A 27,545-nucleotide genomic window follows, 5' to 3' on the forward strand; every position below is an offset into this window, starting at 1 on the left:
CGTTTTGTTGATCAAAATATAATCGGTTACAATTTCAACAATTTTTCTACAGCAAAACAGCATCATGTCGGCTCCAGTTCGTGGTAAGATTTAAATTTCGGTATTGAGGTATGGCTAATGGACCTCTGATTTCTTTGATAGGTAATAAGGCCCTCAAAGCTGAGGTCCGAGGAAAAAGTTGAAAAGCCTGCATTCATTGACCTTCTTGGGTGATTAGGGGTGAATCATTTTACCGTGGTACTTGTGAATGCTAAACATTTTCCATAGGCTCTTACTTCCACCCGAGGCAGAGCCTTTAATCGTGGCTCCGAACCCACCAGTCGCGATACCAGTCGCATCCCGACCATCCTTAGACCCAGATCAATCCCGACCAGTCGCATACCTATCCGCAGGCTAGCGGGTGACCCGAAGAGAAACACTTCCCCAATTCGGGATACTCCCTTGGAGGCAGTAACCAGTGCCAGTGCGTGTTCCTTGCCCTTGCTTCTAGGCTCCGAGAATACAGTGGGCGATCATGAACGTAAGCCTGAAGTGGACAAGGACTCTGTCAAGCGGACTAAATGTTTGCCGCGCCCAAGGGCTAAGTCAACGACGTAAGCTGGTGAGTAGGTGCTGACTCAATTACCGATTTGAAAAACTTAATCTGTCTCCTGATTCTCAGTATTCCAGCCGTTTTCGAGAAAGGAAAAATCGCATCACCGGGTAATCGAGTTGAACAAGGTGCGAGGCTTGGAGATGCAGCACAAGAAGCTGGAGAACTTGCAGTCGGAGTTCATGCACAAAATCCGCACCTTGGCACCCCCAAAAGCTTCAAGGAGTCTACAAGTTTGTGGCCGTGGTGGTGAACGAGAAGTGCAAAGTCGTGGTTCACGCTGACGATCTGCACCGATTGCCCAAGAATCTGCGTGAGTATATCGCAAATGCTATTAATCCTCTTTTATCTCGTTCCTATTATTTAACATGTCCAAAAGTAAGCACTCAATTTTTTTCCCCCGCCAAGCAATACTTTATAGCATACTTTAAGAACTTAATTAATCTGTAAAATACCGTAATATTAAGAGCATCTTAATTTTTAACCAACCTTATTAGCAGCTTTCAAAAATTTTTGGGCTGTTAGTACAACACTTAAACGAATTGCTCGATTTAAAATTAAAATTTATTGTTGTTAATTGGATTTAAAATGGCTCCTACTTGTTTTTAGTCCATTATATAAATATTAAAATGTTTTAAATTATAATATATTTTCGAAATGAATTCCGAATATTGTCGACTGAAAAACTACAAAAAACTAGAAAGAAAGCAATCTTCGGCAAGCCGAAGTTTATATACCCTTGCAGCTATTGCAAGAATTTAATATTTTTTAAAACATTAAAATTATGTTTTACTTGCGCATACGTTTAAAAATATTGAAGCTATGATGATTTGCTGCTCAATTATTAGTTATTTATATATTTTTATTATTTCTATGGGAGCTATATGATATAGTCGTCCGATTTTGATGAGATTTAAACCGTAATTCTAAAATATTTAACCATCACAATATGTCGAAGAACTAAAAAAAAAAAATTAAATTAAAAAATAAAATTACAGCAGATATAATTTTTTTTGTATTTTTTTTCCGATGGTTCCTATGGGAGCTATATTATATAGTCGTCCTATTTTCATGAAATTTAAACCGTAATTCTGAAATAAATAATAATTACTTTTGTCGAAAAACTAAAAAAAGAAATTTATAAACAGCTAAGTTATTGGCTCCCGCTCTCGCCCTACAACTAGTGATTTAAATACAAGCGCCAAGTGCGCAAACAAATATATTTTTGTTTCCATGGGAGCTATATGATAAAGTCGTCCGATTTTGATGAAATTTAAACCGTATTCTAAAGTTTTTAATCATTACTAAATGTCGAAGAACTACAAAAAAAAAATTAAAAACAAAAAAAGTTTTAAATTTTTTTCATTTCTTCTTCCGATTGTTCCTATGGGAATATGTGCTATAGTCGTCCGATATTTTTTTCAACCGTAATTCTGAAATATTTAATCTTCACTAAATGTCGAAGAACTAATCAAAAAATTAAAAACAGCAAAGTTATAATTTTTTTTCATTTATTTTTCCGATTGTTCCTATGGGAGCTATATGCTATAGTCGTCCGATCCGGCTCGTTCCGACTTAAATACTACCTGCAATAGAAAGACAACTTTTGGGAAAGATTATGCAGAGAGCTTTAAAACTGAGGTACTAGTTTGCGTAGAAACAGACGGACGAACTGACTGACGGACGAAGAGACGGATATGGCTAGATTGACTCGTCTAGTGATGCTGATCAAGAATATATACATTTTATAGGGTCGGAAATGTCTCCTTCACTGCGATGAAAACTTCTGACTGAAATTATAATACCCTCTGCAAGGGTATAAAATGTAACATTTCCACATCTAAAATAAGTAAATACAGCATTGTTAAAAAACCAAGCAAAACATACATTAAATTGAGTAGGATTTCTTGAATTTACTACCTTTTTTTACCAGTGTATGTTTAAATATTTAACACCAAATGTCTTTAAAAATCCAAAATTTTTAGCCAGTTCTTGTTTAACTTCTTCCTTGCCTTTTAGCAACTGAGAGTGTCCAGGACTTAAAGGTACGCTGTCGTGCCGTGGTCGATTCGTGCTTTATGTTATTTTACGATCATTTGCAGTTGATACAGAAGAGCAAGGATGAACACGAGGCGCGAAACCAACGCGAGAAGATTCGGAATAAATTAGAGTCTTTGGTGGTAAGTCCCTAAAATCATATATCACTGACGCGTGTGTTCTATATTCCATTTCCCAAAGAACCTCAAAATGAACACCATTGTCGAGGAGATCGATCAGTTGTGTGGTCCAGCCTCGAAAGGTGGGACTCGTAACAAAAGTCTGTATCGCGAGATAGCTCGCTTGCGGTTGGAGAAAAAGCACATTGAGTCTAAGTTCTTTAACATTAAGAAGGAGCACTGCGACCAGATGAACCAATTGAGATCGGATTACGAGGCCAACCTGGCTGACGAGCTGGCCGCAAGCGATCACACCATCAGTGAGCTGAAGAAGAGCCTGCGGCGCAGCGAGGATGTGGTCGAGGAGCTTGCGAATCGAACTGGGCAAGCTTAGGTCGGTGGAAGATAGCTTTAAGGCTATTACTGAAGGTTTCTTTTAATATACCACTGCCTTATATCACGTTTAGTGGGCTGCGAATGCATCACCGCCTGGAGGAGGCGCATGTTGGACCGGACAAAGCCCGACACTTCATTGATAAGCAGTTGGCACAGATCGCCTTCTTGGTGGGCGAACTGAAGGAGGCACGCGAGCTCATTGTCAATCTGCAGCAGCGTCAGGATTTCATGGACAAGGGTGTCAAAAAGAAGGATCTGGTTATTGCCGATCTCAAGCTGCAGATGCGAAACCTCGAGGACCATAAAAACTTTCTCATCATGCACGCCGACTTTGCCGAACTAAACGAAAAATATAGAAATGCTATGATGCAGATAAGGTGGTTTTATATCGGGCTTTGAATAATATCTTTTAAAATTTTTTTTTCCAACTGCCAGTGAACTAAAAGAAGCATTAATATCAAATCCATCGAATCGGAGACCCAATCTCAAGTCGAGGGTCGGTTAAACAAAGAGATGACCAAATTGCGGGAGAAGATCGATCTCGATCATCAGATGCTCACCGCTCGGAACCAGTTGATAAGCAGCCTGCAGAAGACCGAGCCAAACTGGACAAAATTTACTGTAAAGTTGGCGAGAAAAACATGCTGATCAGTCAGGTCCCGCGGCCGGGAATTAATAGCCCTGCCCATGCTTACCCCCTTTTTTTGCAGGTGAACAACGAGCTGGCCTCGAAGGAGGAGGAGTCGCGCAAACTCTTCGGGATCCTGAAATTCAAGCAGAGGGAGGTGAGGCGGCAGGAGCATGTCATCCAGTTGCTGAAGGAGCAAATAGCGCGGGGATCTATGGCGCTAAAAGAGCAAGAGGTGCGGATTGTCACTATGCAAGAAGAGATTAAACGCCTGAAGCAGACCCTGTAAGTTAAAATTAAAAATTAAAATATTTGAATGTTTAAAAATACAAGCTTACTTAAAATAAACTAAAAACATGATAATGTCATTATTCACGTTTAATTGGCTTATCCAACAGGATAATTGTTGACTTAAATTTTTTTTTAATTTAAAACTACGTTTTACCGTACTTAAAAATAAAAATTATAGTGTAAGATACTTTGATTTAAACACAACACCCCTCGGGGCTAATCATTGCCGAAAATATTTAATCCAAAGTGAAATATTTGGACTTTAAAAGATTTTTCTCTGGGTGTTAGGTTTTCACTTACGTATGTTATACGGGAAAAGTTCGACAGCTTGCTATTTCTTAAAACATGTCAAATAGCAGATACTACATTTTGTTAAGTGGGAGTGTTAGTTTCCAAACTAATTTAGTGAGTAATGGCAATGAAGCAAACTCTTTCTTCACCAATTATATCTAAAATTTGAATATTTTCCCAGTCAAGTGTGACGACCCACCGTCACAAATACATTAAATTCAACTATCACATTAAAGCTTAAAAAGAACATTCCCAATACTGGCCTTTTAATATTCCAACGCGCGCCCAAAGCCAACAGCACCAGGTCACATTTATTCGACGAAGTTATCGATTGCCGATAATCATCGCCCAATAAACCCGATTACCCAAAGCGGGATTATCATCATCGTCCGATCTGGTCACACTAAGCAGCGCCTATATAAGCGGAGACACATCCCCAGACCAGTCACTTGCGTTTCGACGATTCACGAGGAAACATCAACTAGGAGGAATACCGGGTAAGTGTTCTGGTAGTTAGTCTTGGTAGTGGTGGTGGATTCGTAAGAGTTCAGTTTGAATTCGGCTCTACGACCTGGTGAGGGTTACCGACGCCCGGTGTGGTTTAGGAAAACGCACCCAGGCCCGGTCGTGATCGCTGAGCCCGGCACGGTTTTCGTAACTCCGGCCCATCTCAGTGAGTTCCTACCAGAAGTCACTTTTCCGGCTTCCGACCCGGAATCGATACGGAATAAAACGGCAGATCGAAACTAACGATGCCCTACATCCCACTAGAAAATCCAATTAGTTCGTTCTTCTAAAACGACCCAGAGCACTACGAACCCGACGTACTCGAACGACGAGACACGACGACACCAAGCAGTGCACAATCGACCCATCCGAAGCGCTGACACCAAGCAGTGCACTAAGCCACCGCGCAGCGTAGACACCAAGCAGTGCATCCAGCTACCGTGCAGTGTCGACAACAAGCAGTAGACTCAGCCATCACACATCGGCAACGCCAAGCAGTTCATCGAAGCACTGCACATCACGCACACAAAGCAGTGCGATACTCAACGAGCTGCGATATACTCGGCCCTTCCTCAGCGTCGATATCAACAAGCAGTACCACATTCGGCCCTTCAGGGGCGTCTACGCCACTTATCAAGCAGGATCACGCTCGATATAATTATAGTTAGAAAACGTAGTCTTAATCAATCGTACTATTAAAATATAACCATACTCTGAAGCGGTCGATTTGTGTTATTCTTTGGGGAAAGGGAGGTAAACCGATCAAAAGAGGAAATAAATTTCTGTCTTGAACCCTGGCCACGGCGAGCTATACCGCCTCCCAAAACAGGGTCGTTATGTTAATAATTGTTGGCCAATGGAATTATTCTTTTGTACTCATAAGAAATGAGTATTTGGAAAATTTTCTTCACCTATCTAAAGGATTGTAATATTTTCCCAGTCAAGATTCAGTATTGGCAACAATTTTCAACAATTTTTTGAAGTTGCACCAGCTGGGGAAGTTGATGCCAACAGGAGCAGGGGCCGTCGCGATCGAGAGGGTACTCCCATTAGCAATGACATGACCGGAGGCAGGACGTGTCTCGACCAAATGGAAGATTCTTTGAGCCACTGCAGCACCAACTATTGCAGCATCAGCCACCAGTCAGTCCCCGTCGTCATTCACGTGACAATGTTATACCTTCAACCAGGCATTCCCACCGCTCTCATTTGCATCATCCCCGCAATCATCATCAACCCAGCAAAATGGTATTAATTCCGTGCCCGTAGATATTAAGATTCACATTATAATTTCGTAGAATTTATTTTGAATACTGGATAATCAGGAAATATGCTTCTTTGTTATAAAATTGTGCGAATTTTTAAAACGCCGGTTCTGCAGCTGCTGCGCGGGTCACATAGGTTATATGTCAGTTAGTCGCATCAGGCAGCTTGTTAAGAACGGTTGACAATTCCACTCTTTGAAAATCAAGTGTATGTATAAGAGTACTCATAAATGTTAATAAAAAAATTGTGGTGCTGGTCTAATCTGTGACGGGCGTTTTGATTGAGATAAAAATTAGGCATTGGTCCTACCAAATTTTGGCTTTTATAGCTTGATGCCGGCATATTATGATAAAACTGGCACAATAAAACCTTCTTCAGATCCCATGTCAACAGCTTTTGTCTAGCTGTTAGATTTGAATTGGGTTGGACGAACTGCATTTGGTTGCTAACACTTCGCCGTAGACAGGCATGCGTTCAGATAAGAGATTCTTTCGACGATTCTTCAAATTCCAAAAATTTTGGACATACCTTAGTTTAAGAACTGCATAACGTGGTAAACTTTTCGATTTCTGTGATTAATGGTCGCGGTGAACCTTCAATGATTGCAATTTCATCTTCAAGCAGACTGCATCAAGACCCATAAATTTCTTTGAGATAGATTTAATATTAATTCTCAAAAAAATATATATAAATGCATTAATAACCAGCTGGGAATGACATTTAAAAATTATTGAGCTGTGAAATGGCATACAATAGAAACAACAGAGAGGAGCTTGACTTTATTGACTTTCATAAACTGAAGAATTAACAAAAATAGCCGAAACTAGTTTGATATCATCAGTTTGATATTTTTGGCCGACTAGTTTTGGCTATAAATGCCCTGATCGCTGCCTGCATTTCATTCATATTGTCGTGTACCCTAAATTACTCTAATCCGTAAATATGGGTGATGCTGCAGAGTACCAGAAGCTTAGGCGAAGCATGGATGAAGCCCAAGGATCCGGGGAAGGACATTAGTTTAGTTATGTACAGCGCCGAAGGAGAAGATATGAGTGTTCCTAAATCCATTACATATTGAATTTGCCTAAACGATCCTGTAATTCAAAAATGTCACCATAAACTGCAAAGTAAGTCCAAGTCCTCTGGCCAGCGGGATCAGTGGGGAAAGGGGGTGGAGTTCCCCTTTTCCTGCATCGCATTGTCCGTGGGTCTGGGCAATGTCTGGCGCTTTCCCTTCATTGCTCTGGAGAAAGGGGAGGAGCTTTTCTGATGCCATATATGATACTGCTCCTGTTGATCGAAAGGTGATCATTGGCCAGTTTTCCAGTAGTAGTTGCATCAAGGCCTTCGATATGGTTGCTATTATGAAAGGTAAATTCTAATGGTTCAATTGTGCTTTCATTTAATAAAAAAAAATTAATTATTAAAAATTAATTGATCATATTGAGATTGAATTTTGATAAAAATTAGTCATAAAATTGTTTGAAAAAAATGTATTAAAGTGATAATTTGCAACTGGGGTTATATTTTGTTAAAAAATGTTTAAAAACATAAATCTATTATGTATTTAAGTTAAAAAAAAATGATAATAATTTAACTTAATGGAAAATTTTTTTAAAACGCTGAAAAAAATTTAAATTAAGAAATGTAATTTCAGTTCCAACAATATTGAAAAAATTACTATGTTGATCATATTGAGATTTAATTTCAATAAAAAAAAAGTCATTAAATCGTTAGGAAATAAAAAAAAGAAAGCGATAAGAAAGTATAAAAAATAAAAATATTTTTAAAATTCTAAATGGTAAAGTTAAAAAATTATAAAATTCACTATTTTCTTAACTTTAGGGTACATTTTCTTAAACGCTGTATAAAAAAGTATACTTTAATTAATTTAAAACAACGAAAGAAAATTAAATGTTCTTGAAAACATTAAAATTATAATTGACTGGCGTATATGTTTAAAACCATTGAAGCTATGATGATTTGCAGCTCAGTTTTTTGATTTGATTTTAATAAAATTAAAAGCGCAGTTCTGAACTGTCAAACTAATAAATAGTCAAAAAGAATTTCTAAAAAATATTACAAAACAAAATAGTTAAATATTTACAATTTTTTTTAATATTTGTATTGTTTCTATGGTAACTTTATGTTAAAGTCGTCCGATTTTGATGAAATTTAAGCCGTAATTCTGAAATATTTAACCATTAATATATGTCGAAGAACTAAAAAAAAAATTTAAAAACAGCAAAGTTATCATTTTTTTCATTTATTTTTCCGATTGTTCCTATGGGTCCTTTATGTTATAGTCTTTCGATCCGGGCGCGTTCCGTCTTGTATACTACCTGTAATAGAAAAACAACTTTTGGGAAAGTTTCAAGTAGATAGCTTTAAAACTGAGAGACTAGTTGCCCTAGAAACGGATGCTAGTGATGCTGATCAAGAATAAATATACTTTATAGGGGCGGAAAAGTCTCATACATTGCGTTGCAAACTTCTGATTGAAATTATAATACGCTCTGCAAGGGTATAAAAATGATACAAATCACAATTATTCAACTTATGCTAAATTTGTATAAAACGCTGAAAAAACTTACATTAAGAAAAGTTAACTTTAAAAGAATTCGATTCAGTTTCAACAAAATTGGAAAAAATACTATGTTGATCATACTGAGATTTAATTTCTATAAAAGAAAGTCATAAAATCGTTTGTAAAAAAAAAAAAGAAAGTGATAAGAAATATAGATAAGATAAATATTTTAAATAATAAAGTTCAAAAGTGATAAAACTCGCTATTTTCTTAACTTAACTTAACTTAATTCAGAGTCTACACACTGTATAAGAAAAGTTTTTTTAAGTAATTAAAAAAAATAATCGACACATTTGTAACACAGTGAAAGCAAAAGCGTTAAAGGTTTATAACCCATTACCCCCAATTAATGCTTTGCAGGCATTGCTTATGGCCAGGTATATTCCACCGCTACCACCTACTGTGCCTGTATTATGGCATTAACCATCCGGTATTTGGTGGCCAGTTTTAGTGAGGTCCTGTCCTGGACTTATTGCCTGGTGGAATGGGGCAGCAGCTGTGTGGCCACAGGAGATTCCAATGATACGTCTATTGGCAGGGTGTGTTCTTCGCGGAGCTGCTCTTAACTAACCTCCCATCCTATACAGAGAAACTGTACTCAGGGAACCCTGAACTTTGGAGGACAATGTCTAGGAACTTCCAGCTGGGATCTGATATTGTTTCTCTTAGCCACTTGGGTTATCATCGGAACAATTTGTCTAAATGCTCAAGGAGCTCAGGCAAAGCTTCTTATATTCTGGCCCTGTTTCCCTAGGTGTTGTAAGTCATTTTGATCCGCGCTGTTACATTGCCAGGTGCCTGGCATAGATTTGTGTATTTCCTAAAGCCACATGCTGAATTTACATGTTTGGTAAGCGGCCATCACCCAAATGTTCTTCTCGTTGGCCGCTTGCTTTGACACCCAATTTATGTACGACTCCTTCAATGAATTCAACAAGAATGTGCACAAGTAAGCTACTCAAATAGCATTTAAATGTCTGATTTATTAGCTTTAATATTTTTAGAGACGTGATTATAATCACCACCATAGATTCGATAACTTCCATCTTGGCAGGCTGTATAATCTTTGGAATTTTGGCAACCTGGCTCATGAGACCAAGTAATTACATGGGCGGCTTGTTTGTTTATATGTACTATACAGACTGTCTACGTCACTGATTAGATTTAATCAAAAAGCGCCGACTGTCTAAAGCTGGGTACTCGTAGTCCCTAATATTGACGGATCTTGTACCAAATATTATCTAAAACCCCATTAGGCAGATCGAACTTAGAACTGAGAACTTACTCGGAAAGCCCACGAACAGCAACTGAATGCTAATTTTAACCACAGACGATGTGCATCAGAGAGCGAAAACCACGTTCTACTTTCGCCCCCCATTTTGCAGGCCTTCCGTTTTATCCAAAGCTTCGCATTAGTTGATAGTGCTCATTTGTTTTCATACTCCCATCCTAAGCAAAGTAGCCTGGAAAACACCGGGTACAGTGGTACAATTTCAAAACCGGCTCCTTTGTCAGCGCATCCTTCAAACTCTAAAATGCATTCATCTGAGGCTCAGCCATTTTAAAACGAACATCTTTTCGCAGCAGTTCAGTTAATGGTCGAGCAATCTGGGAATAATTCAAGACAAATTTCCTGAAAAATCCAGTCAACCCCAGGAATGCTTGGACTGCTCTGACATTCTTTGGCACCGAAAATTTGCTGACTGCTGCCGTCTTCTCTTACCCAGGCCATAGGTTTCCGTGTTCAACGTTGTGGCCAAGAAGTAAATCTTTTCCTGCAAGAAGTGACATTTTCGCCACTTGATCTTTAAGCCAAACCTCCAGCTGTTTTAAAAACGAGTGCCATCTTTTCCAAACAATGTTCTGCAGTTTCGGCGAGAATTATTATATCATCCATATATAAATCAAGAACATCATTGTTCATCAGCTCTTGAAATACGTGGTTTACATAGCGAAATAAAAACAGCCGGCGAGTTCCGAAATCCAAAAGGGGTTTATTGAATTCGTAGAGTCTTGATTTGGTGATAAATGCTGTGTATTTCTTGCTGTCATCCTCTATAGCAACGTGGAAGAAGCCATTCTCCAAGTCCATCACTGTAAAATATCTCCCTTTTTGCAGCTTTTCCACCACGTCGTCAATTACCGGAACGGGGAAAGCAGTCCCTCAGCACCATCGAATTCAGTTTACGAAAATCAACGCATATACGACGCGTGCCATCCTTTTTGGTTTCCAGGGATGATGGGATGATCTCGCCGTCTGGAACGATTCGCAGCTTAACTGGAACCTCTGCTACCAAATCCGCTGCCTTGTAGTTTTTTATCAGCATAGACACTTCCTTTGCGTACTGGGAAGGAACATCGATTTCGTCATTTGTATTAATTATATTGTAAATACTCATCTGATTTGGTTCCTCACAAGCTTTATCCCCTTGCAGGGAAGAAAACTTGTATCCTTCCGCAGACAATGACAGCTTGAACTTAGGAGACGAAATCATATCCGAGCAGCGCATCATATTCAATGTCTTCATCGTCTATAACAACGAAGCTTTGTGAAGTCATCACTTCGTCTACCGCGACATCAGCAAAGAAACGTCCAACTGGGCATGTGATCTCTTTCCCAGACCACGCAGCTTCGATTCACTTTTCTCCAAGATAACGTTAGGAATTTTGTTGAAGATGAACTTTCTCAATACGGATACGTCGGCTCCGGTATAGGGTGACCTTCTTCATACGATCGCACTGCGCACAACTTGGATACCAGCAGCTAATCCAGGGCAATTTTTAGACATATGACCCTCTTTGTTGCATCTAAAACGTTTCGTGGCGGCCTTGCAATCCTTGCGAAAATGATCGGCAGATCCACATTAAAGCAATGACTCTTTTTGTCGTAAATTCGTGCTGCTTCTTCTGGTTTGGGGTCCAACTACTGTCGTTCGACGGAAACGGCTTATTTCCCTTTTCGGCTACGCGCTCATAAGCTCATACTGTTCCTGCAGCTCTCTAAAAGATTTAGGCCATCCACAATGTAGCGGTATTACAGAACGTGCATCTATACTGCCAAGTGCTGCAATCTTCCTCATCTGCAAAAGATACTCGTGAAAAGATTCCTGCTGCGTTTTTTTTCGAGTACGGAGCTGCTCATGAAGATCCGCGCCCGCACACGTATTGACGACTAAACTCCGTCTTCAGCAAGAGGCGTATCTCGGTGTATTGGTGTACGTGAGTAGAATCCAAAAAACAATTTAGCTGTATTCGTCATCTTGCACGAGCCTGTACATACATTTGCTTTATGTTCAGACCAATGCTTGACCGGTATAGATTCACCGTTAAACTCAGGAATGATTTTTGCAAAGCTTTCCGCAGTAATTGAGCTACTGGTATTGTTCTGCTCGTCTATTCCATTTTTAAGGCGAGGAGCTGGACAAGATCCTTCAGGGTCCTTGTATTCTCGGCGATCGAACAGCTTTCAGTAGCCAAAGCTCCGAAATTCTGACCCTTCTTGCTTTTTCAAGTTTCTGCTTCTCGTTGTTCGGAGCAGTCATTCTAAGATTTTTTACTGCTGCGGCAACTGACCTTGTGTAGTACGGCTGTCTCCCTTTTACAACTGGTATCTTAGAAGGCTCCTGCTTTTTTGCCCTCCCACTCATCGTCGTTCGTAGCTCGCGTTTTATTTTTTCTGAGACCACCTCGGGACGGCGTAGTCACTTGCACTTTCTAGACTTGGACGAGCCCCCAAATGTGAGTTGAGATGGTTAATCTCAACTTGCTTTTTATTAATATTATTTAAAGTAATACAAAATTATTTGACTGTCGGCTTTTTCGGCTTTATTCCTACGGCGTCTCTCTTCGCTTCTGCTTCCGCGTTTTTTTATTCCTCTTCCAAACTCCCATTCTTCGATCATCCAAATAATCCATAACGCGTTCTATACATTTCTGCTGCTGCTTTTCTGCTCAACTGCTTTCTGCTTTCGGCTGATGTACTGCTTATCCTGCTGCTTCTCTGCTTATGTTAACTTCACAATACTGCTCCTGTTGATCGGCAGACCAGTATACTACCTGGAGGTGATCATTGGCCAGTTTTCTAGTAGTGGTTGCATCAAGGCCTTCGATATGGTTGCTATTATGAAAGGAAAGTTCTAATGGTTCAAATTGTGTTTTCATTAATTAAAAAAAATTAATTTTTAAAAATTAATTGATATATGAGATTGATTTTGATAAAAATTAGTCATAAAATTGTTTGAAAAAAATGTATGAAAGTGATAATTTGCAACTGGGGTTATATTTGTTAAAAATGTTTAAAAAACATAAATCTATTATGTATTTAACTTAAAATAATGGTAAAAATCACAAACTATTTAACTTAATGGAAAATTTGTTTAAAACGCTGAAAAAATTTACATTAAGAAATGTAATTTCGTTCCCAACAAAATTGAAAAAATGACTATGTTGATCATATGAGATTTAATTTCAATAGAAAAAGTCATAAAATCGTTAGGAAATAAAAAAAAGAAAGTGATAAGAAAGTATAAAAAATAAAAATATTTTTAAAGTTCTAAATGGTAAAGTTAAAAAATTATAAAATTCACTATTTTCTTAACTTTAGGGTACATTTTTTTTAACGCTGTATAAGAAAAGTATATTTTAATTAATTTAAAACAAAGAAAGGAAATTAAATGTTCTTGACAATTATAATTGACTGGCGTATATGCTTAAAAACCATTGAAGCTATGATGATTTGCAGCTCAGTTTTTTGACTTGATTTTAATAAAATTAAAAGCGTAGTTCTGAACTGTCAAACTATTAAATAGTCAAAAAGAATTTCTAAAAAATATTACAAAACAAATAGTTAAGTTTTTACAATTTTTTTTTAATATTGTATTGTTTCTATGGTAGCTTTATGTTAAAGTCGTCCGATTTTGATGAAATTTAAGCCGTAATTCTGAAAATTTAACCATTAATATGTCGAAGAACTAAAAAAAAAATTTAAAAAACAGAAAAGTTATGATTTTTTTCATTTATTTTTCCGATTGTTTCTATGGGTCCTTATGTTATAGTCTACCTGTAATAGAAAAACAACTTTTGGGAAAGTTTCAAGTAGAAAGCTTTAAAACTGAGAGACGGTGCTAGTGATGCTGATCAAGAATAAATATACTTTATAGGGTCGGAAAGTCTCATACATTGCGTTGCAAACTTCTGACTGAAAATAATACGCTCTGCAAGGGTATAAAAATGATACAATCACAAGTTATTCAACTTAATGCTAAATTGTGTGTAAAACGCTGAAAAAACTTACATTAGGAAAAGTTAACTTTAAAAGAATTCGATTCAGTTTCAACATAATTGGAAAAGTCATAAAATCGTTTGTAAAAAAAATAAAGAAAGTGATAGGAAAATATATATGATAAATATTTTTAAATGATAAAGTTCAAAAGTGATAAAATCGCTATTTTCTTAACTTAACTTAATTTAGAGTCAACACAATGTATAAGAAAAGTTTTTTAAGTAATTAAAAAAAATAAGCAACACATTTTGTAACACAGGGAAAGCAAAAGCGTAAAGGTTTATAAACCCATTACCCCCAATTAATGCTTTGCAGGCATTGCTTATGGCCAGGTATATTCCACCGCGATGGCTACCACCTGGCCAGTTTTAGTGAGGTCCTGTCCTGGACTTATTGCCTGGTGGAATGGGGCAGCAACTGTGTGGCCACAGGAGATTCCAATGATACGTCTATTGGCAGGCACGTAAGTTTGAAGGAATAAAGTCCCCTTCATAACAATTAACTAACTCCCATCCTATACAGAGAAACTGTACTCAGGGAACCCTAAACTTTGGAGGACAATGGTCTAGGAACTCCAGCTGGGATCTGGTATTGTTCTCTTAGCCACTTGGGTTATCATCGGAACATTTTGTCTAAAGGCACAAGGAGCTCAGGCAAAGCTTATATTCTGGCCCTGTTTCCCTAGGTGATGTTAGTCATTTTGATCCGCGCTGTTACATTGCCAGGTGCCTGGCATAGATTTGTGTATTCCTAAAGCCACATGCTGAATTTACATGTTGGTAAGCGGCCATCACCCAAATGTTCTTCTCGTTGGCAGCTTGCTTTGACACCCAATTTATGTACGCCTCCTTCAATGAATTCAACAGAATGTGCACAAGTTAGCTACTCAAATAGCATTTAAATGTCTGATTTATTAGCTTTAATATTTTTAGAGACGTGATTATAATCACCACCATAGATTCGATAAATTCCATCTTGGCTGGCTGTATAATCTTTGGAATTTGGCAACTATACAGACTGTCTACGTCACTGATTAGATTTAATTAAAAAGCGCCGACTATCTAAAGCTCGGTACTCGTAGTCCCTAATATTGACGGATCTTGTACCAAATATTATCAAAAACCCCATTAGGCAGATCGAACTTAGAACTGAGAACTTACTCGGAAAGCGCACTAACAGCAACTGAATGATAATTTACACAGACGATGTGCATCAGAGAGCGAAACCACGTTCTACTTTCGCCCCATTTGCAGGCCTTCCGTTTCATCCAAAGCTTCGCATTAGTTGATAGTGCTCATTTGTTTTCATACTCCCATCCTAAGCAAAGTAGCCTGGAAAACACCGGGTACAGTGGTAAAAGTAATATTATAGTGGGCTATGCCTTATCATTCAGTATACTTCACAGGTCGAAGCAGTTCAAACAAAGTATTTTGGTACCTCTTACATCTTGAATCATTAAGGCCAAATTTTTTTTTTTATTTTTTCGTTTTGTTGATCAAAATATAATCGGTTACAATTTCAACAATTTTTCTACAGCAAAACAGCATCATGTCGGCTCCAGTTCGTGGTAAGATTTAAATTTCGGTATTGAGGTATGGCTAATGGACCTCTGATTTCTTTGATAGGTAATAAGGCCTCAAAGCTGAGGTCCGAGGAAAAAGTTGAAAAGCCTGCATTCATTGGACCTTCTTGGGTGATTAGGGGTGAATCATTTTACCGTGGTACTTGTGAATGCTAAACTTTTCCATAGGCTCTTACTTCCACCCGAGGCAGAGCCTTTAATCGTGGCTCCGAACCCACCAGTCGCGATACCAGTCGCATCCCGACCATCCTTAGACCCAGATCAATCCCGACCAGTCGCATACCTATCCGCAGGCTAGCGGGTGACCCGAAGAGAAACACTTCCCCAATTCGGGATACTCCTTGGAGGCAGTAACCAGTGCCAGTGCGTGTTCCTTGCCCTTGCTTCTAGCTCCGAGAATACAGTGGGCGATCATGAACGTAAGCCTGAAGTGGACAAGGACTCTGTCAAGCGGACTAAATGTTTGCCGCGCCAAGGGCTAAGTCAACGACGTAAGCTGGTGAGTAGGTGCTGACTCAATTACCGATTTGAAAAACTTAATCTGTCTCCTGATTCTCAGTATTCCAGCCGTTTTCGAGAAAGGAAAAATCGCATCACCGGGTAATCGAGTTGAACAAGGTGCGAGGCTTGGAGATGCAGCACAAGAAGCTGGAGAACTTGCAGGGAGTTCATGCACAAAATCCGCACCTTGGCACCCCAAAGCTTCAAGGAGTCTACAAGTTTGTGGCCGTGGTGGTGACGAGAAGTGCAAAGTCGTGGTTCACGCTGACGATCTGCACCGATTGCCAAGAATCTGCGTGAGTATATCGCAAATGCTATAATCCTCTTTTATCTCGTTCCTATTATTTAACATGTCCAAAAGTAAGCACTCAATTTTTTTCCCCGCCAAGCAATACTTTATAGCATACTTAAGAACTTAATTAATCTGTAAAATACCGTAATATTAAGAGCAATCTTAATTTTTAACCAACCTTATTAGCAGCTTTCAAAAATTTTTGGGCTGTTAGTACAACACTTAAACGAATTGCTCGATTTAAATTAAAATTTATTGTTGTTAATTGGATTTAAAATGGCTCCTACTGTTTTTAGTCCATTATATAAATATATAAAATTTTAAATTATAATATATTTCGAAATGAATTCCGAATATTGTCGACTGAAAAACTACAAAAAACTAGAAAGAAAGCAATCTTCGGCAAGCCGAAGTTTATATACCCTTGCAGCTATTGCAAGAATTAATATTTTTTAAAACATTAAAATTTGTTTACTTGCGCATACGTTTAAAAATATTGAAGCTATGATGTTTGCTGCTCAATTAGTAGTTTTATATATTTTTATTATTTCTATGGGAGCTATATGATATAGTCGTCCGATTTTGATGAGATTTAAACCGTAATTCTAAAATATTTAACCATCACAATATGTCGAAGAACTAAAAAAAAAAAATTAAATTAAAATAAAATTACAGCAGATATAATTTTTTTTGTATTTTTTTTCCGATGGTTCCTATGGGAGCTATATTATAGTCGTCCTATTTTCATGAAATTTAAACCGTAATTCTGAAATAAATAATAATTATTTTTGTCGAAAAACTAAAAAAAGAAATTTATAAACAGCTAAGTTATTGGCCCGCTCTCGCCCTACAACTAGTGATTAAATACAAGCGCCAAGTGCGCAAACAAATATATTTTTGTTTCCATGGGAGCTATATGATAAAGTCGTCCGATTTTGATGAAATTTAAACCGTTATTCTAAAGTTTTTAATCATTACTAAATGTCGAAGAACTACAAAAAAAAATTAAAAACAAAAAAAAAGTTTTAAATTTTTTCATTTCTTCTTCCGATTGTTCCTATGGAAATATGTGCTATAGTCGTCCGATATTTTTTCAACCGTAATTCTGAAATATTTAATCTTCACTAAATGTCGAAGAACTAATCAAAAATTAAAAACAGCAAAGTTATAATTTTTTCATTTATTTTTCCGATTGTTCCTATGGGAGCTATATGCTATAGTCGTCCGATCCGGCTCGTTTCCGACTTTAAATACTACCTGCATAGAAAGACAACTTTTGGGAAAGATTATGCAGAGAGCTTTAAAACTGAGGTACTAGTTTGCGTAGAAACAGACGGACGAACTGACTGACGGACGAAGAGACGGATATGGCTAGATTGACTCGTCTAGTGATGCTGATCAAGAATATATACATTTTATAGGGTCGGAAATGTCTCCTTCACTGCGATGAAAACTTTGACTGAAATTATAATACCCTCTGCAAGGGTATAAAAATGTAACATTTCCACATCTAAAATAAGTAAATACAGCATTGTTAAAAAACCAAGCAAAACATACATTAAATTGAGTAGGATTTCTTGAATTTACTACCTTTTTTTACCAGTGTATGTTTAAATATTTAACACCAAATGTCTTTAAAAATCCAAATTTTTAGCCAGTTCTTGTTTAACTTCTTCCTTGCCTTTTAGCAACTGAGAGTGTCCAGGACTTAAAGGTACGCTGTCGTGCCGTGGTCGATTCGTGCTTTATGTTATTTTACGATCATTTGCAGTGATACAGAAGAGCAAGGATGAACACGAGGCGCGAAACCAACGCGAGAAGATTCGGAATAAATTAGAGTCTTTGGTGGTAAGTCCCTAAAATCATATATCACTGACGCGTGTGTTCTATATTCCATTTCCCAAAGAACCTCAAAATGAACACCATTGTCGAGGAGATCGATCAGTTGTGTGGTCCAGCCTCGAAAGGTGGGACTCGTAACAAAAGTCTGTATCGCGAGATAGCTCGCTTGCGGTTGGAGAAAAAAGCACATTGAGTCTAAGTTCTTTAACATTAAGAAGGAGCACTGCGACCAGATGAACCAATTGAGATCGGATTACGAGGCCAACCTGGCTGACGAGCTGGCCGCAAGCGATCACACCATCAGTGAGCTGAAGAAGAGCCTGCGGCGCAGCGAGGATGGGTCGAGGAGCTTGCGAATCGAACTGGGCAAGCTTAGGTCGGTGGAAGATAGCTTTAAGGCTATTACTGAAGGTTTCTTTTAATATACCACTGCCTTATATCACGTTTAGTGGGCTGCGAATGCATCACCGCCTGGAGGAGGCGTTGTGGACCGGACAAAGCCCGACACTTCATTGATAAGCAGTTGGCACAGATCGCCTTCTTGGTGGGCGAACTGAAGGAGGCACGCGAGCTCATTGTCAATCTGCAGCAGCGTCAGGATTTCATGGACAAGGGTGTCAAAAAGAAGGATCTGGTTATTGCCGATCTCAAGCTGCAGATGCGAAACCTCGAGGACCATAAAAACTTTCTCATCATGCACGCCGACTTTGCCGAACTAAACGAAAAATATAGAAATGCTATGATGCAGATAAGGTGGTTTATATCGGGCTTTGAATAATATCTTTTAAAATTTTTTTTCCAACTCCAGTGAACTAAAAGAAGCATTAAATATCAAATCCATCGAATCGGAGACCCAATCTCAAGTCGAGGGTCGGTTAAACAAAGAGATGACCAAATTGCGGGAGAAGATCGATCTCGATCATCAGATGCTCACCGCTCGGAACCAGTTGATAAGCAGCCTGCAGAAGACCGAGCCAAACTGGACAAATTTACTGTAAAGTTGGCGAGAAAAACATGCTGATCAGTCAGGTCCGCGGCCGGGAATTAATAGCCCTGCCCATGCTTACCCCTTTTTTGCAGGTGAACAACGAGCTGGCCTCGAAGGAGGAGGAGTCGCGCAAACTCTTCGGGATCCTGAAATTCAAGCAGAGGGAGGTGAGGCGGCAGGAGCATGTCATCCAGTTGCTGAAGGAGCAAATAGCGCGGGGATCTATGGCGCTAAAAGAGCAAGAGGTGCGGATTGTCACTATGCAAGAAGAGATTAAACGCCTGAAGCAGACCCTGTAAGTTAAAATTAAAAATTAAAATATTTGAATGTTAAAAATACAAGCTTACTTAAAATAAACTAAAAACATGATAATGTCATTATTCACGTTTAATTGGCTTATCCAACAGGATAATTGTTGACTTAATTTTTTTTAATTTAAAACTACGTTTTACCGTACTTAAAAATAAAAATTATAGTGTGAGATACTTTGATTTAAACACAACACCCCTCGGGGCTAATCATTGCCGAAAATATTTAATCCAAAGTGAAAATATTTGGACTTTAAAAGATTTTTCTCTGGGTGTTAGGTTTTCACTTACGTATGTTATACGGGAAAAAGTTCGACAGTTGCTATTCTCTAAAAACATGTCAATAGCATACTACTTTTGTTAAGTGGGAGTGTTAGTTTCCAAACTAATTTAGTGAGTAATGGCAATGAAGCAACACTCTTTTCTCACACATTATATCTAAAATTTGAATATTTTCCCAGTCAAGTGTGACGACCCACCGTCACAAATACATTAAATTCAACTATCACATTAAAGCTTAAAAAAACATTCCCAATACTGGCCTTTAATATTCCAACGCGCGCCCAAAGCCAACAGCACCAGGTCACATTTATTCGACGAAGTTATCGATTGCCGATAATCATCGCCCAATAAACCCGATTACCCAAAGCGGGATTATCATCATCGTCCGATCTGGTCACACTAAGCAGCGCCTATATAAGCGGAGACACATCCCCAGACCAGTCACTTGCGTTTCGACGATTCACGAGGAAACATCAACTAGGAGGAATACCCGGGTAAGTGTTCTGGTAGTTAGTCTTGGTAGTGGTGGTGGATTCGTAAGAGTTCAGTTTGAATTCGGCTCTACGACTGGTGAGGGTTACCGACGCCCGGTGTGGTTTAGGAAACGCACCCAGGCCCGGTCGTGATCGCTGAGCCCGGCACGGTTTTCGTAACTCCGGCCCATCTCAGTGAGTTCCTACCAGAAGTCACTTTTCCGGCTTCCGACCCGGAATCGATACGGAATAAAACGGCAGATCGAAACTAACGATGCCCTACATCCCACTAGAAAATCCAATTAGTTCGTTCTTCTAAAACGACCCAGAGCACTACGAACCCGACGTACTCGAACGACGAGACACGACGACACCAAGCAGTGCACAATCGACCCATCCGAAGCGCTGACACCAAGCAGTGCACTAAGCCACCGCGCAGCGTAGACACCAAGCAGTGCATCCAGCTACCGTGCAGTGTCGACAACAAGCAGTAGACTCAGCCATCACACATCGGCAACGCCAAGCAGTTCATCGAAGCACTGCACATCACGCACACAAAGCAGTGCGATACTCAACGAGCTGCGATACTCGGCCCTTCCTCAGCGTCGATATCAACAAGCAGTACCACATTCGGCCCTTCAGGGGCGTCTACGCCACTTATCAAGCAGGATCACGCTCGATATAATATAGTTAGAAAACGTAGTCTTAATCAATCGTACTATTAAAATATAACCATACTCTGAAGCGGTCGATTTGTGTTATTCTTTGGGGAAAGGGAGGTAAACCGATCAAAAGGAAATAAATTTCTGTCTTGAACCCTGGCCACGGCGAGCTATACCGCCTCCCAAAACAGGGTCGTTATGAATTGTTGGCCAATGGATTATTCTTTTGTACATAAGAAATGAGTATTTGGAAAATTTTCTTCACCTATCTAAAGGATTGTAATATTTTCCCAGTATTGGCAACACAATTTTCAACAATTTTTTGAAGTTGCACCAGTGGGGAAGTTGATGCCAACAGGAGCAGGGGCCGTCGCGATCGAGAGGGTACTCCCATTAGCAATGACATGACCGGAGGCAGGACGTGTCTCGACCAAATGGAAGATTCTTTGAGCCACTGCAGCACCAACTATTGCAGCATCAGCCACCAGTCAGTCCCCGTCGTCATTCACGTGACAATGTTATATCACACCAGGCATTCCCACCGCTCTCATTTGCATCATCCCCGCAATCATCATCAAACCCAGCAAAATGGTATATTCCGTGCCCGTAGATATTAAGATTCACATTATAATTTCGTAGAATTATTTTGAATACTGGATAATCAGGAAATATGCTTCTTTGTTATAAAATTGTGCGAATTTTTAAAACGCCGGTTCTGCAGCTGCTGCGCGGGTCACATAGGTTTATGTCAGTTAGTCGCATCAGGCAGCTTGTTAAGAACGGTTGACAATTCCACTCTTTGAAATCAAGTGTGTATAAGAGTACTCATAAATGTTAATAAAAAAATGTGGTGCTGGTCTAATCTGTGACGGGCGTTTTTGATTGAGATAAAAATTAGGCATTGGTCCTACCAAATTTGGCTTTTATAGCTTGATGCCGGCATATTATGATAAAACTGGCACAATAAAACCTTCTTCAGATCCCATGTCAACAGCTTTGTCTAGCTGTTAGATTTGAATTGGGTTGGACGAACTGCATTTGGTTGCTAACACTTCGCCGTAGACAGGCATGCGTTCAGATAAGAGATTCTTTCGACGATTCTTCAAATTCCAAAATTTTTGGACATACCTTAGTTTAAGAACTGCAACGTGGTAAACTTTTCGATTTCTGTGATTAATGGTCGCGGTGAACCTTCAATGATTGCAATTTCATCTTCAAGCAGACTGCATCAAGACCCATAAATTTCTTTGAGATAGATTTAATATTAATTCTCAAAAAAATATTATAAATGCATTAATAACCAGCTGGGAATGACATTTAAAAATTATTGAGCTGTGAAATGGCATACAATAGAAACAACAGAGAGGAGCTTGACTTATTGACTTTCTAAACTGAAGAATTAACAAAATAGCCGAAACTAGTTTGATATCATCAGTTTGATATTTTTGGCCGACTAGTTTTGGCTATAAATGCCCTGATCGCTGCCTGCATTTCATTCATATTGTCGTGTACCCTAAATTACTCTAATCCGTAAATATGGGTGATGCTGCAGAGTACCAGAAGCTTAGGCGAAGCATGGATGAAGCCCAAGATCCGGGGAAGGACATTAGTTTAGTTATGTACAGCGCCGAAGGAGAAGATATGAGTGTTCCTAATCCATTACATATTGAATTTGCCTAAACGATCCTGTAATTCAAAAATGTCACCATAAACTGCAAAGTAAGTCCAAGTCCTCTGGCCAGCGGGATCAGTGGGGAAAGGGGGTGGAGTTCCCCTTTTCCTGCATCGCATTGTCCGTGGGTCTGGGCAATGTCTGGCGCTTTCCCTTCATTGCTCTGGAGAAAGGAGGAGCTTTTCTGATCCATATGATACTGCTCCTGTTGATCGAAAGGTGATCATTGGCCAGTTTTCCAGTAGTAGTTGCATCAAGGCCTTCGATATGGTTGCTATTATGAAAGGTAAATTCTAATGGTTCAAATTGTGCTTTCATTTAATAAAAAAAAATTATTATTAAAAATTAATTGATCATATGAGAGATTGAATTTTGATAAAAATTAGTCATAAAATTGTTTGAAAAAATGTATTAAAGTGATAATTTGCAAGGGTTATATTGTTAAAAAATGTTTAAAAACATAAATATTATGTATTTAAGTTAAAAAAAAATGATAATAATTTAACTTAATGGAAAATTTTTTTAAAACGCTGAAAAAAATTTAAATTAAGAAATGTAATTTCAGTTCCAACAATATTGAAAAAATTCTATGTTGATCATATTGAGATTTATTTCATAAAAAAAAGTCATAAATCGTTAGGAAATAAAAAAAAAAGCGATAAGAAAGTATAAAAAATAAAAATATTTTTAAAATTCTAAATGGTAAAGTTAAAAAATTATAAATTCACTATTTTCTTAACTTTAGGGTACATTTTTCTTAAACGCTGTAAAAAAAGTATACTTTAATTAATTTAAAACAACGAAAGAAATTAAATGTTCTTGAAAACATTAAAATTATAATTGACTGCGTATATGTTTAAAACCATTGAAGCTATGATGATTTGCAGCTCAGTTTTTTGATTTGATTTAATAAAATTAAAAGCGCAGTTCTGAACTGTCAAACTAATAAATAGTCAAAAAGAATTTCTAAAAAATAACACAAAAAAATGTTAAATATTTACAATTTTTTTTTAATATTTGTATTGTTTCTATGGTAACTTTATGTTAAAGTCGTCCGATTTTGATGAAATTTAAGCCGTAATTCTGAAATATTTAACCATTAATATATGTCGAAGAACTAAAAAAAAATTTTAAAAACAGCAAAGTTATCATTTTTTTCATTTATTTTTCCGATTGTTCCTATGGGTCCTTTATGTTATAGTCTTTCGAGTCCGCGGTTCCTTGTATACTACCTGTAATAGAAAAACAACTTTTGGGAAAGTTTCAAGTAGATAGCTTTAAAACTGAGAGACTAGTTGCCCTAGAAACGGATGCTAGTGATGCTGATCAAGAATAAATATACTTTATAGGGTCGGAAAAGTCTCATACATTGCGTTGCAAACTTCTGATTGAAATTATAATACGCTCTGCAAGGGTAAAAATGATACAAATCACAAATTATTCAACTTAATGCTAAATTTGTATAAAACGCTGAAAAAACTTACATTAAGAAAAGTTAACTTTAAAAGAATTCGATTCAGTTTCAACAAAATTGGAAAAAATACTATGTTGATCATACTGAGTTAATTTCTATAAAGAAAGTCATAAAATCGTTTGTAAAAAAAAAAAAGAAAGTGATAAGAAAATATAGATAAGATAAATATTTTTAAATAATAAAGTTCAAAAGTGATAAAACTCGCTATTTTCTTAACTTAACTTAACTTAATTCAGAGTCTACACACTGTATAAGAAAAGTTTTTTTTAAGTAATTAAAAAAAATAATCGACACCTTTTGTAACACAGTGAAAGCAAAAAGCGTTAAAGGTTTATAACCCATTACCCCCCATTAATGCTTTGCAGGCATTGCTTATGGCCAGGTATATTCCACCGCTACACCTACTGTGCCTGTATTATGGCATTAACCATCCGGTATTTGGTGGCCAGTTTTAGTGAGGTCCTGTCCTGGACTTATTGCCTGGTGGAATGGGGCAGCAGCTGTGTGGGCCACAGGAGGATTCCAATGATACGTCTATTGGCAGGGTGTGTTCTTCGCGGAGCTGCTCTTAACTAACCTCCCATCCTATACAGAGAAACTGTACTCATGGAACCCTGAACTTGAGGACAATGGTCTAGGAACTTCCAGCTGGGATCTGATATTGTTTCTCTTAGCCACTTGGGTTATCATCGGAACAATTTTGTCTAAATGCTCAAGGAGCTCAGGCAAAGCTTCTTATATTCTGGCCCTGTTTCCATAGGTGTTGTAAGTCATTTTGATCCGCGCTGTTACATTGCCAGGTGCCTGCATAGATTTGTGTATTTCCTAAAGCCACATGCTGAATGTACATGTTTGGTAGAGCGGCCATCACCCAAATGTTCTTCTCGTTGGCCGCTTGGCTTTGACACCCAATTTATGTACGACTCTTCAATGAATTCAACAAGATGTGCACAAGTAAGCTACTCAATAGCATTAAAATGTCTGATTTATTAGCTTTAATATTTTTAGAGACGTGATTATAATCACCACCAATAGATTCGATAACTTCCATCTTGGCAGGCTGTATAATCTTTGGAATTTTGGCAACCTGGCTCATGAGACCAAGTAATTACATGGGCGGCTTGTTTGTTTATATGTACTATACAGACTGTCTACGTCACTGATTAGATTTAATCAAAAAGCGCCGACTGTCTAAAGCTGGGTACTCGTAGTCCCTAATATTGACGGATCTTGTACCAAATATATCTAAAACCCCAGTAGGCAGATCGAACTTAGAACTGAGAACTTACTCGGAAAGCCCACGAACAGCAACTGAATGCTAATTTTAACCACAGACGATGTGCATCAGAGAGCGAAACCACGTTCTACTTTCGCCCCCCATTTTGCAGGCCTTCCGTTTTATCCAAAGCTTCGCATTAGTTGATAGTGCTCATTTGTTTTCATACTCCCATCCTAAGCAAAGTAGCCTGGAAAACACCGGGTACAGTGGTACAATTTCAAAACCGGCTCCTTTGTCAGCGCATCCTTCAAACTCTAAAATGCATTCATCTGAGGCTCAGCCATTTTAAAACGAACATCTTTTCGCAGCAGTTCAGTTAATGGTCGAGCAATCTGGGAATAATTCAAGACAAATTTCCTGAAAAATCCAGTCAACCCCAGGAATGCTTGGACTGCTCTGACATTCTTTGGCACCGAAAATTTGCTGACTGCTGCCGTCTTCTCTTACCCAGGCCATAGGTTTCCGTGTTCAACGTTGTGGCCCAAGAAGTAAATCTTTTCCTGCAAGAAGTGACATTTTCGCCACTTGATCTTTAAGCCAAACCTCCAGCTGTTTTAAAAACGAGTGCCATCTTTTCCAAACAATGTTCTGCAGTTTCGGCGAGAATTATTATATCATCCATATATAAATCAAGAACATCATTGTTCATCAGCTCTTGAATACGTGGTTTACATAGCGAATAAAAACAGCCGGCGAGTTCCGAAATCCAAAAGGGGTTTTATTGAATTCGTAGAGTCTTGATTTGGTGATAAATGCTGTGTATTTCTTGCTGTCATCCTCTATAGCAACGTGGAAGAAGCCATTCTCCAAGTCCATCACTGTAAAATATCTCCCTTTTTGCAGCTTTTCCACCACGTCGTCAATTACCGGAACGGGAAAGCAGTCCCTCAGCACCATCGAATTCAGTTTACGAAAATCAACGCATATACGACGCGTGCCATCCTTTTTGGTTTCCAGGGATGATGGGATGATCTCGCCGTCTGGAACGATTCGCAGCTTAACTGGAACCTCTGCTAACCAAATCCGCTGCCTTGTAGTTTTTTATCAGCATAGACACTTCCTTTGCGTACTGGGAAGGAACATCGATTTCGTCATTTGTATTAATTATATTGTAAATACTCATCTGATTTGGTTCCTCACAAGCTTTATCCCCTTGCAGGGAAGAAAACTTGTATCCTTCCGCAGACAATGACAGCTTGAACTTAGAGACGAAATCATATCCGAGCAGCGCATCATATTCAATGTCTTCATCGTCTATAACAACGAAGCTTTGTGAAGTCATCACTTCGTCTACCGCGACATCAGCAAAGAAACGTCCAACTGGGCATGTGATCTTCTTTCCCAGACCACGCAGCTTCGATTCACTTTTCTCCAAGATAACGTTAGGAATTTTGTTGAAGATGAACTTTCTCAATACGGATACGTCGGCTCCGGTATAGGGTGACCTTCTTCATACGATTCGCACTGCGCACAACTTGGATACCAGCAGCTAATCCAGGGCAATTTTTAGACATATGACCCTCTTTGTTGCATCTAAAACGTTTCGTGGCGGCCTTGCAATCCTTGCGAAAATGATCGGCAGATCCACAATTAAAGCAATGACTCTTTTTGTCGTTAAATTCGTGCTGCTTCTTCTGGTTTGGGGTCCAACTACTGTCGTTCGACGGAAACGGCTTATTTCCCTTTTCGGCTACGCGCTCATAAGCCTCATACTGTTCCTGCAGCTCTCTAAAAGATTTAGGCCATCCACAATGTAGCGTATTACAGAACGTGCATCTATACTGCCAAGTGCTGCAATCTTCCTCATCTGCAAAAGATACTCGTGAAAAGATTCCTGCTTGCGTTTTTTTCGAGTACGGAGCTGCTCATGAAGATCCGCGCCGCACACGTATTGACGACTAAACTCCGTCTTCAGCAAGAGGCGTATCTCGGTGTATTGGTGTACGTGAGTAGAATCCAAAAACAATTTAGCTGTATTCGTCATCTTGGCACGAGCCTGTACATACATTTGCTTTATGTTCAGACCAATGCTTGACCGGTATAGATTCACCGTTAAACTCAGGAATGATTTTTGCAAAGCTTTCCGCAGTAATTGAGCTACTGGTATTGTTCTGCTCGTCTATTCCCATTTTTAAGGCGAGGAGCTGGACAAGATCCTTCAGGGTCCTTGTATTCTCGGCGATCGAACAGCTTTC

The 27,545-nt window shown here is 38.6% G+C and overlaps 2 protein-coding genes, 1 long non-coding RNA gene and 1 pseudogene across 14 annotated transcripts in view; all 4 read left to right on the top strand.

Moving 5' to 3' along the window:
- Positions 1–27,545, top strand: part of LOC128265631 (uncharacterized) — an 85,153-nt gene that overhangs the window by 32,081 nt on the left and 25,527 nt on the right. For 3 of the 12 annotated variants that reach the window (XR_008268896.1, XR_008268895.1, XM_053001806.1), the window contains 4 exons: positions 670–905; positions 2,612–2,637; positions 2,695–2,772; positions 2,831–2,844. The exons of 3 other annotated variants lie outside the window; for them this stretch is intronic. Coding sequence is in view for 6 of the 9 variants with exons in the window: in XM_053001806.1 (XP_052857766.1) it covers positions 670–845 (176 nt within the window). In the remaining 3 variants the exon portion in view is untranslated. Of the gene's footprint in view, positions 1–661; positions 906–2,611; positions 2,638–2,694; positions 2,773–2,830; positions 2,845–9,074; positions 9,093–27,545 lie in introns of those variants that run through there. 6 more of the 12 variants (XR_008268898.1, XM_053001802.1, XM_053001805.1 and 3 more) reach the window with 5 other exon arrangements.
- LOC128265633 (uncharacterized) lies at positions 3,218–4,058 on the top strand. The gene is made up of 3 exons (XM_053001813.1): positions 3,218–3,521; positions 3,580–3,800; positions 3,855–4,058. The coding sequence occupies exons 1-2, from the start codon at positions 3,226–3,228 to the stop codon at positions 3,647–3,649; spliced, it is 366 nt and encodes a 121-aa protein (XP_052857773.1). The 5' UTR covers positions 3,218–3,225; the 3' UTR covers positions 3,650–3,800; positions 3,855–4,058.
- On the top strand, positions 15,421–15,876 carry LOC128265636 (uncharacterized). The gene is made up of 3 exons (XR_008268901.1): positions 15,421–15,562; positions 15,621–15,688; positions 15,746–15,876. It is a non-coding gene; the product is annotated as an uncharacterized LOC128265636 (long non-coding RNA).
- LOC128265638 (sodium-dependent nutrient amino acid transporter 1-like) lies at positions 22,462–26,321 on the top strand (annotated as a pseudogene).

The sequence above is a fragment of the Drosophila gunungcola genome, unplaced genomic scaffold (genome assembly GCF_025200985.1).
Source record: "Drosophila gunungcola strain Sukarami unplaced genomic scaffold, Dgunungcola_SK_2 000143F, whole genome shotgun sequence".
NCBI lineage: Eukaryota > Metazoa > Arthropoda > Insecta > Diptera > Drosophilidae > Drosophila > Drosophila gunungcola.

Excerpts from the sequence above, each read along its gene's own strand:
- LOC128265633 (XM_053001813.1), top strand. The coding sequence starts at position 3,226 with ATGCATCACCGCCTGGAGGAGGCGCATGTTGGACCGGACAAAGCCCGA. Across the intron at positions 3,522-3,579 it reads AATGCTATGATGCAGATAAG|TGAACTAAAAGAAGCATTAA; the intron begins GTGGTTTTATAT and ends TCCAACTGCCAG.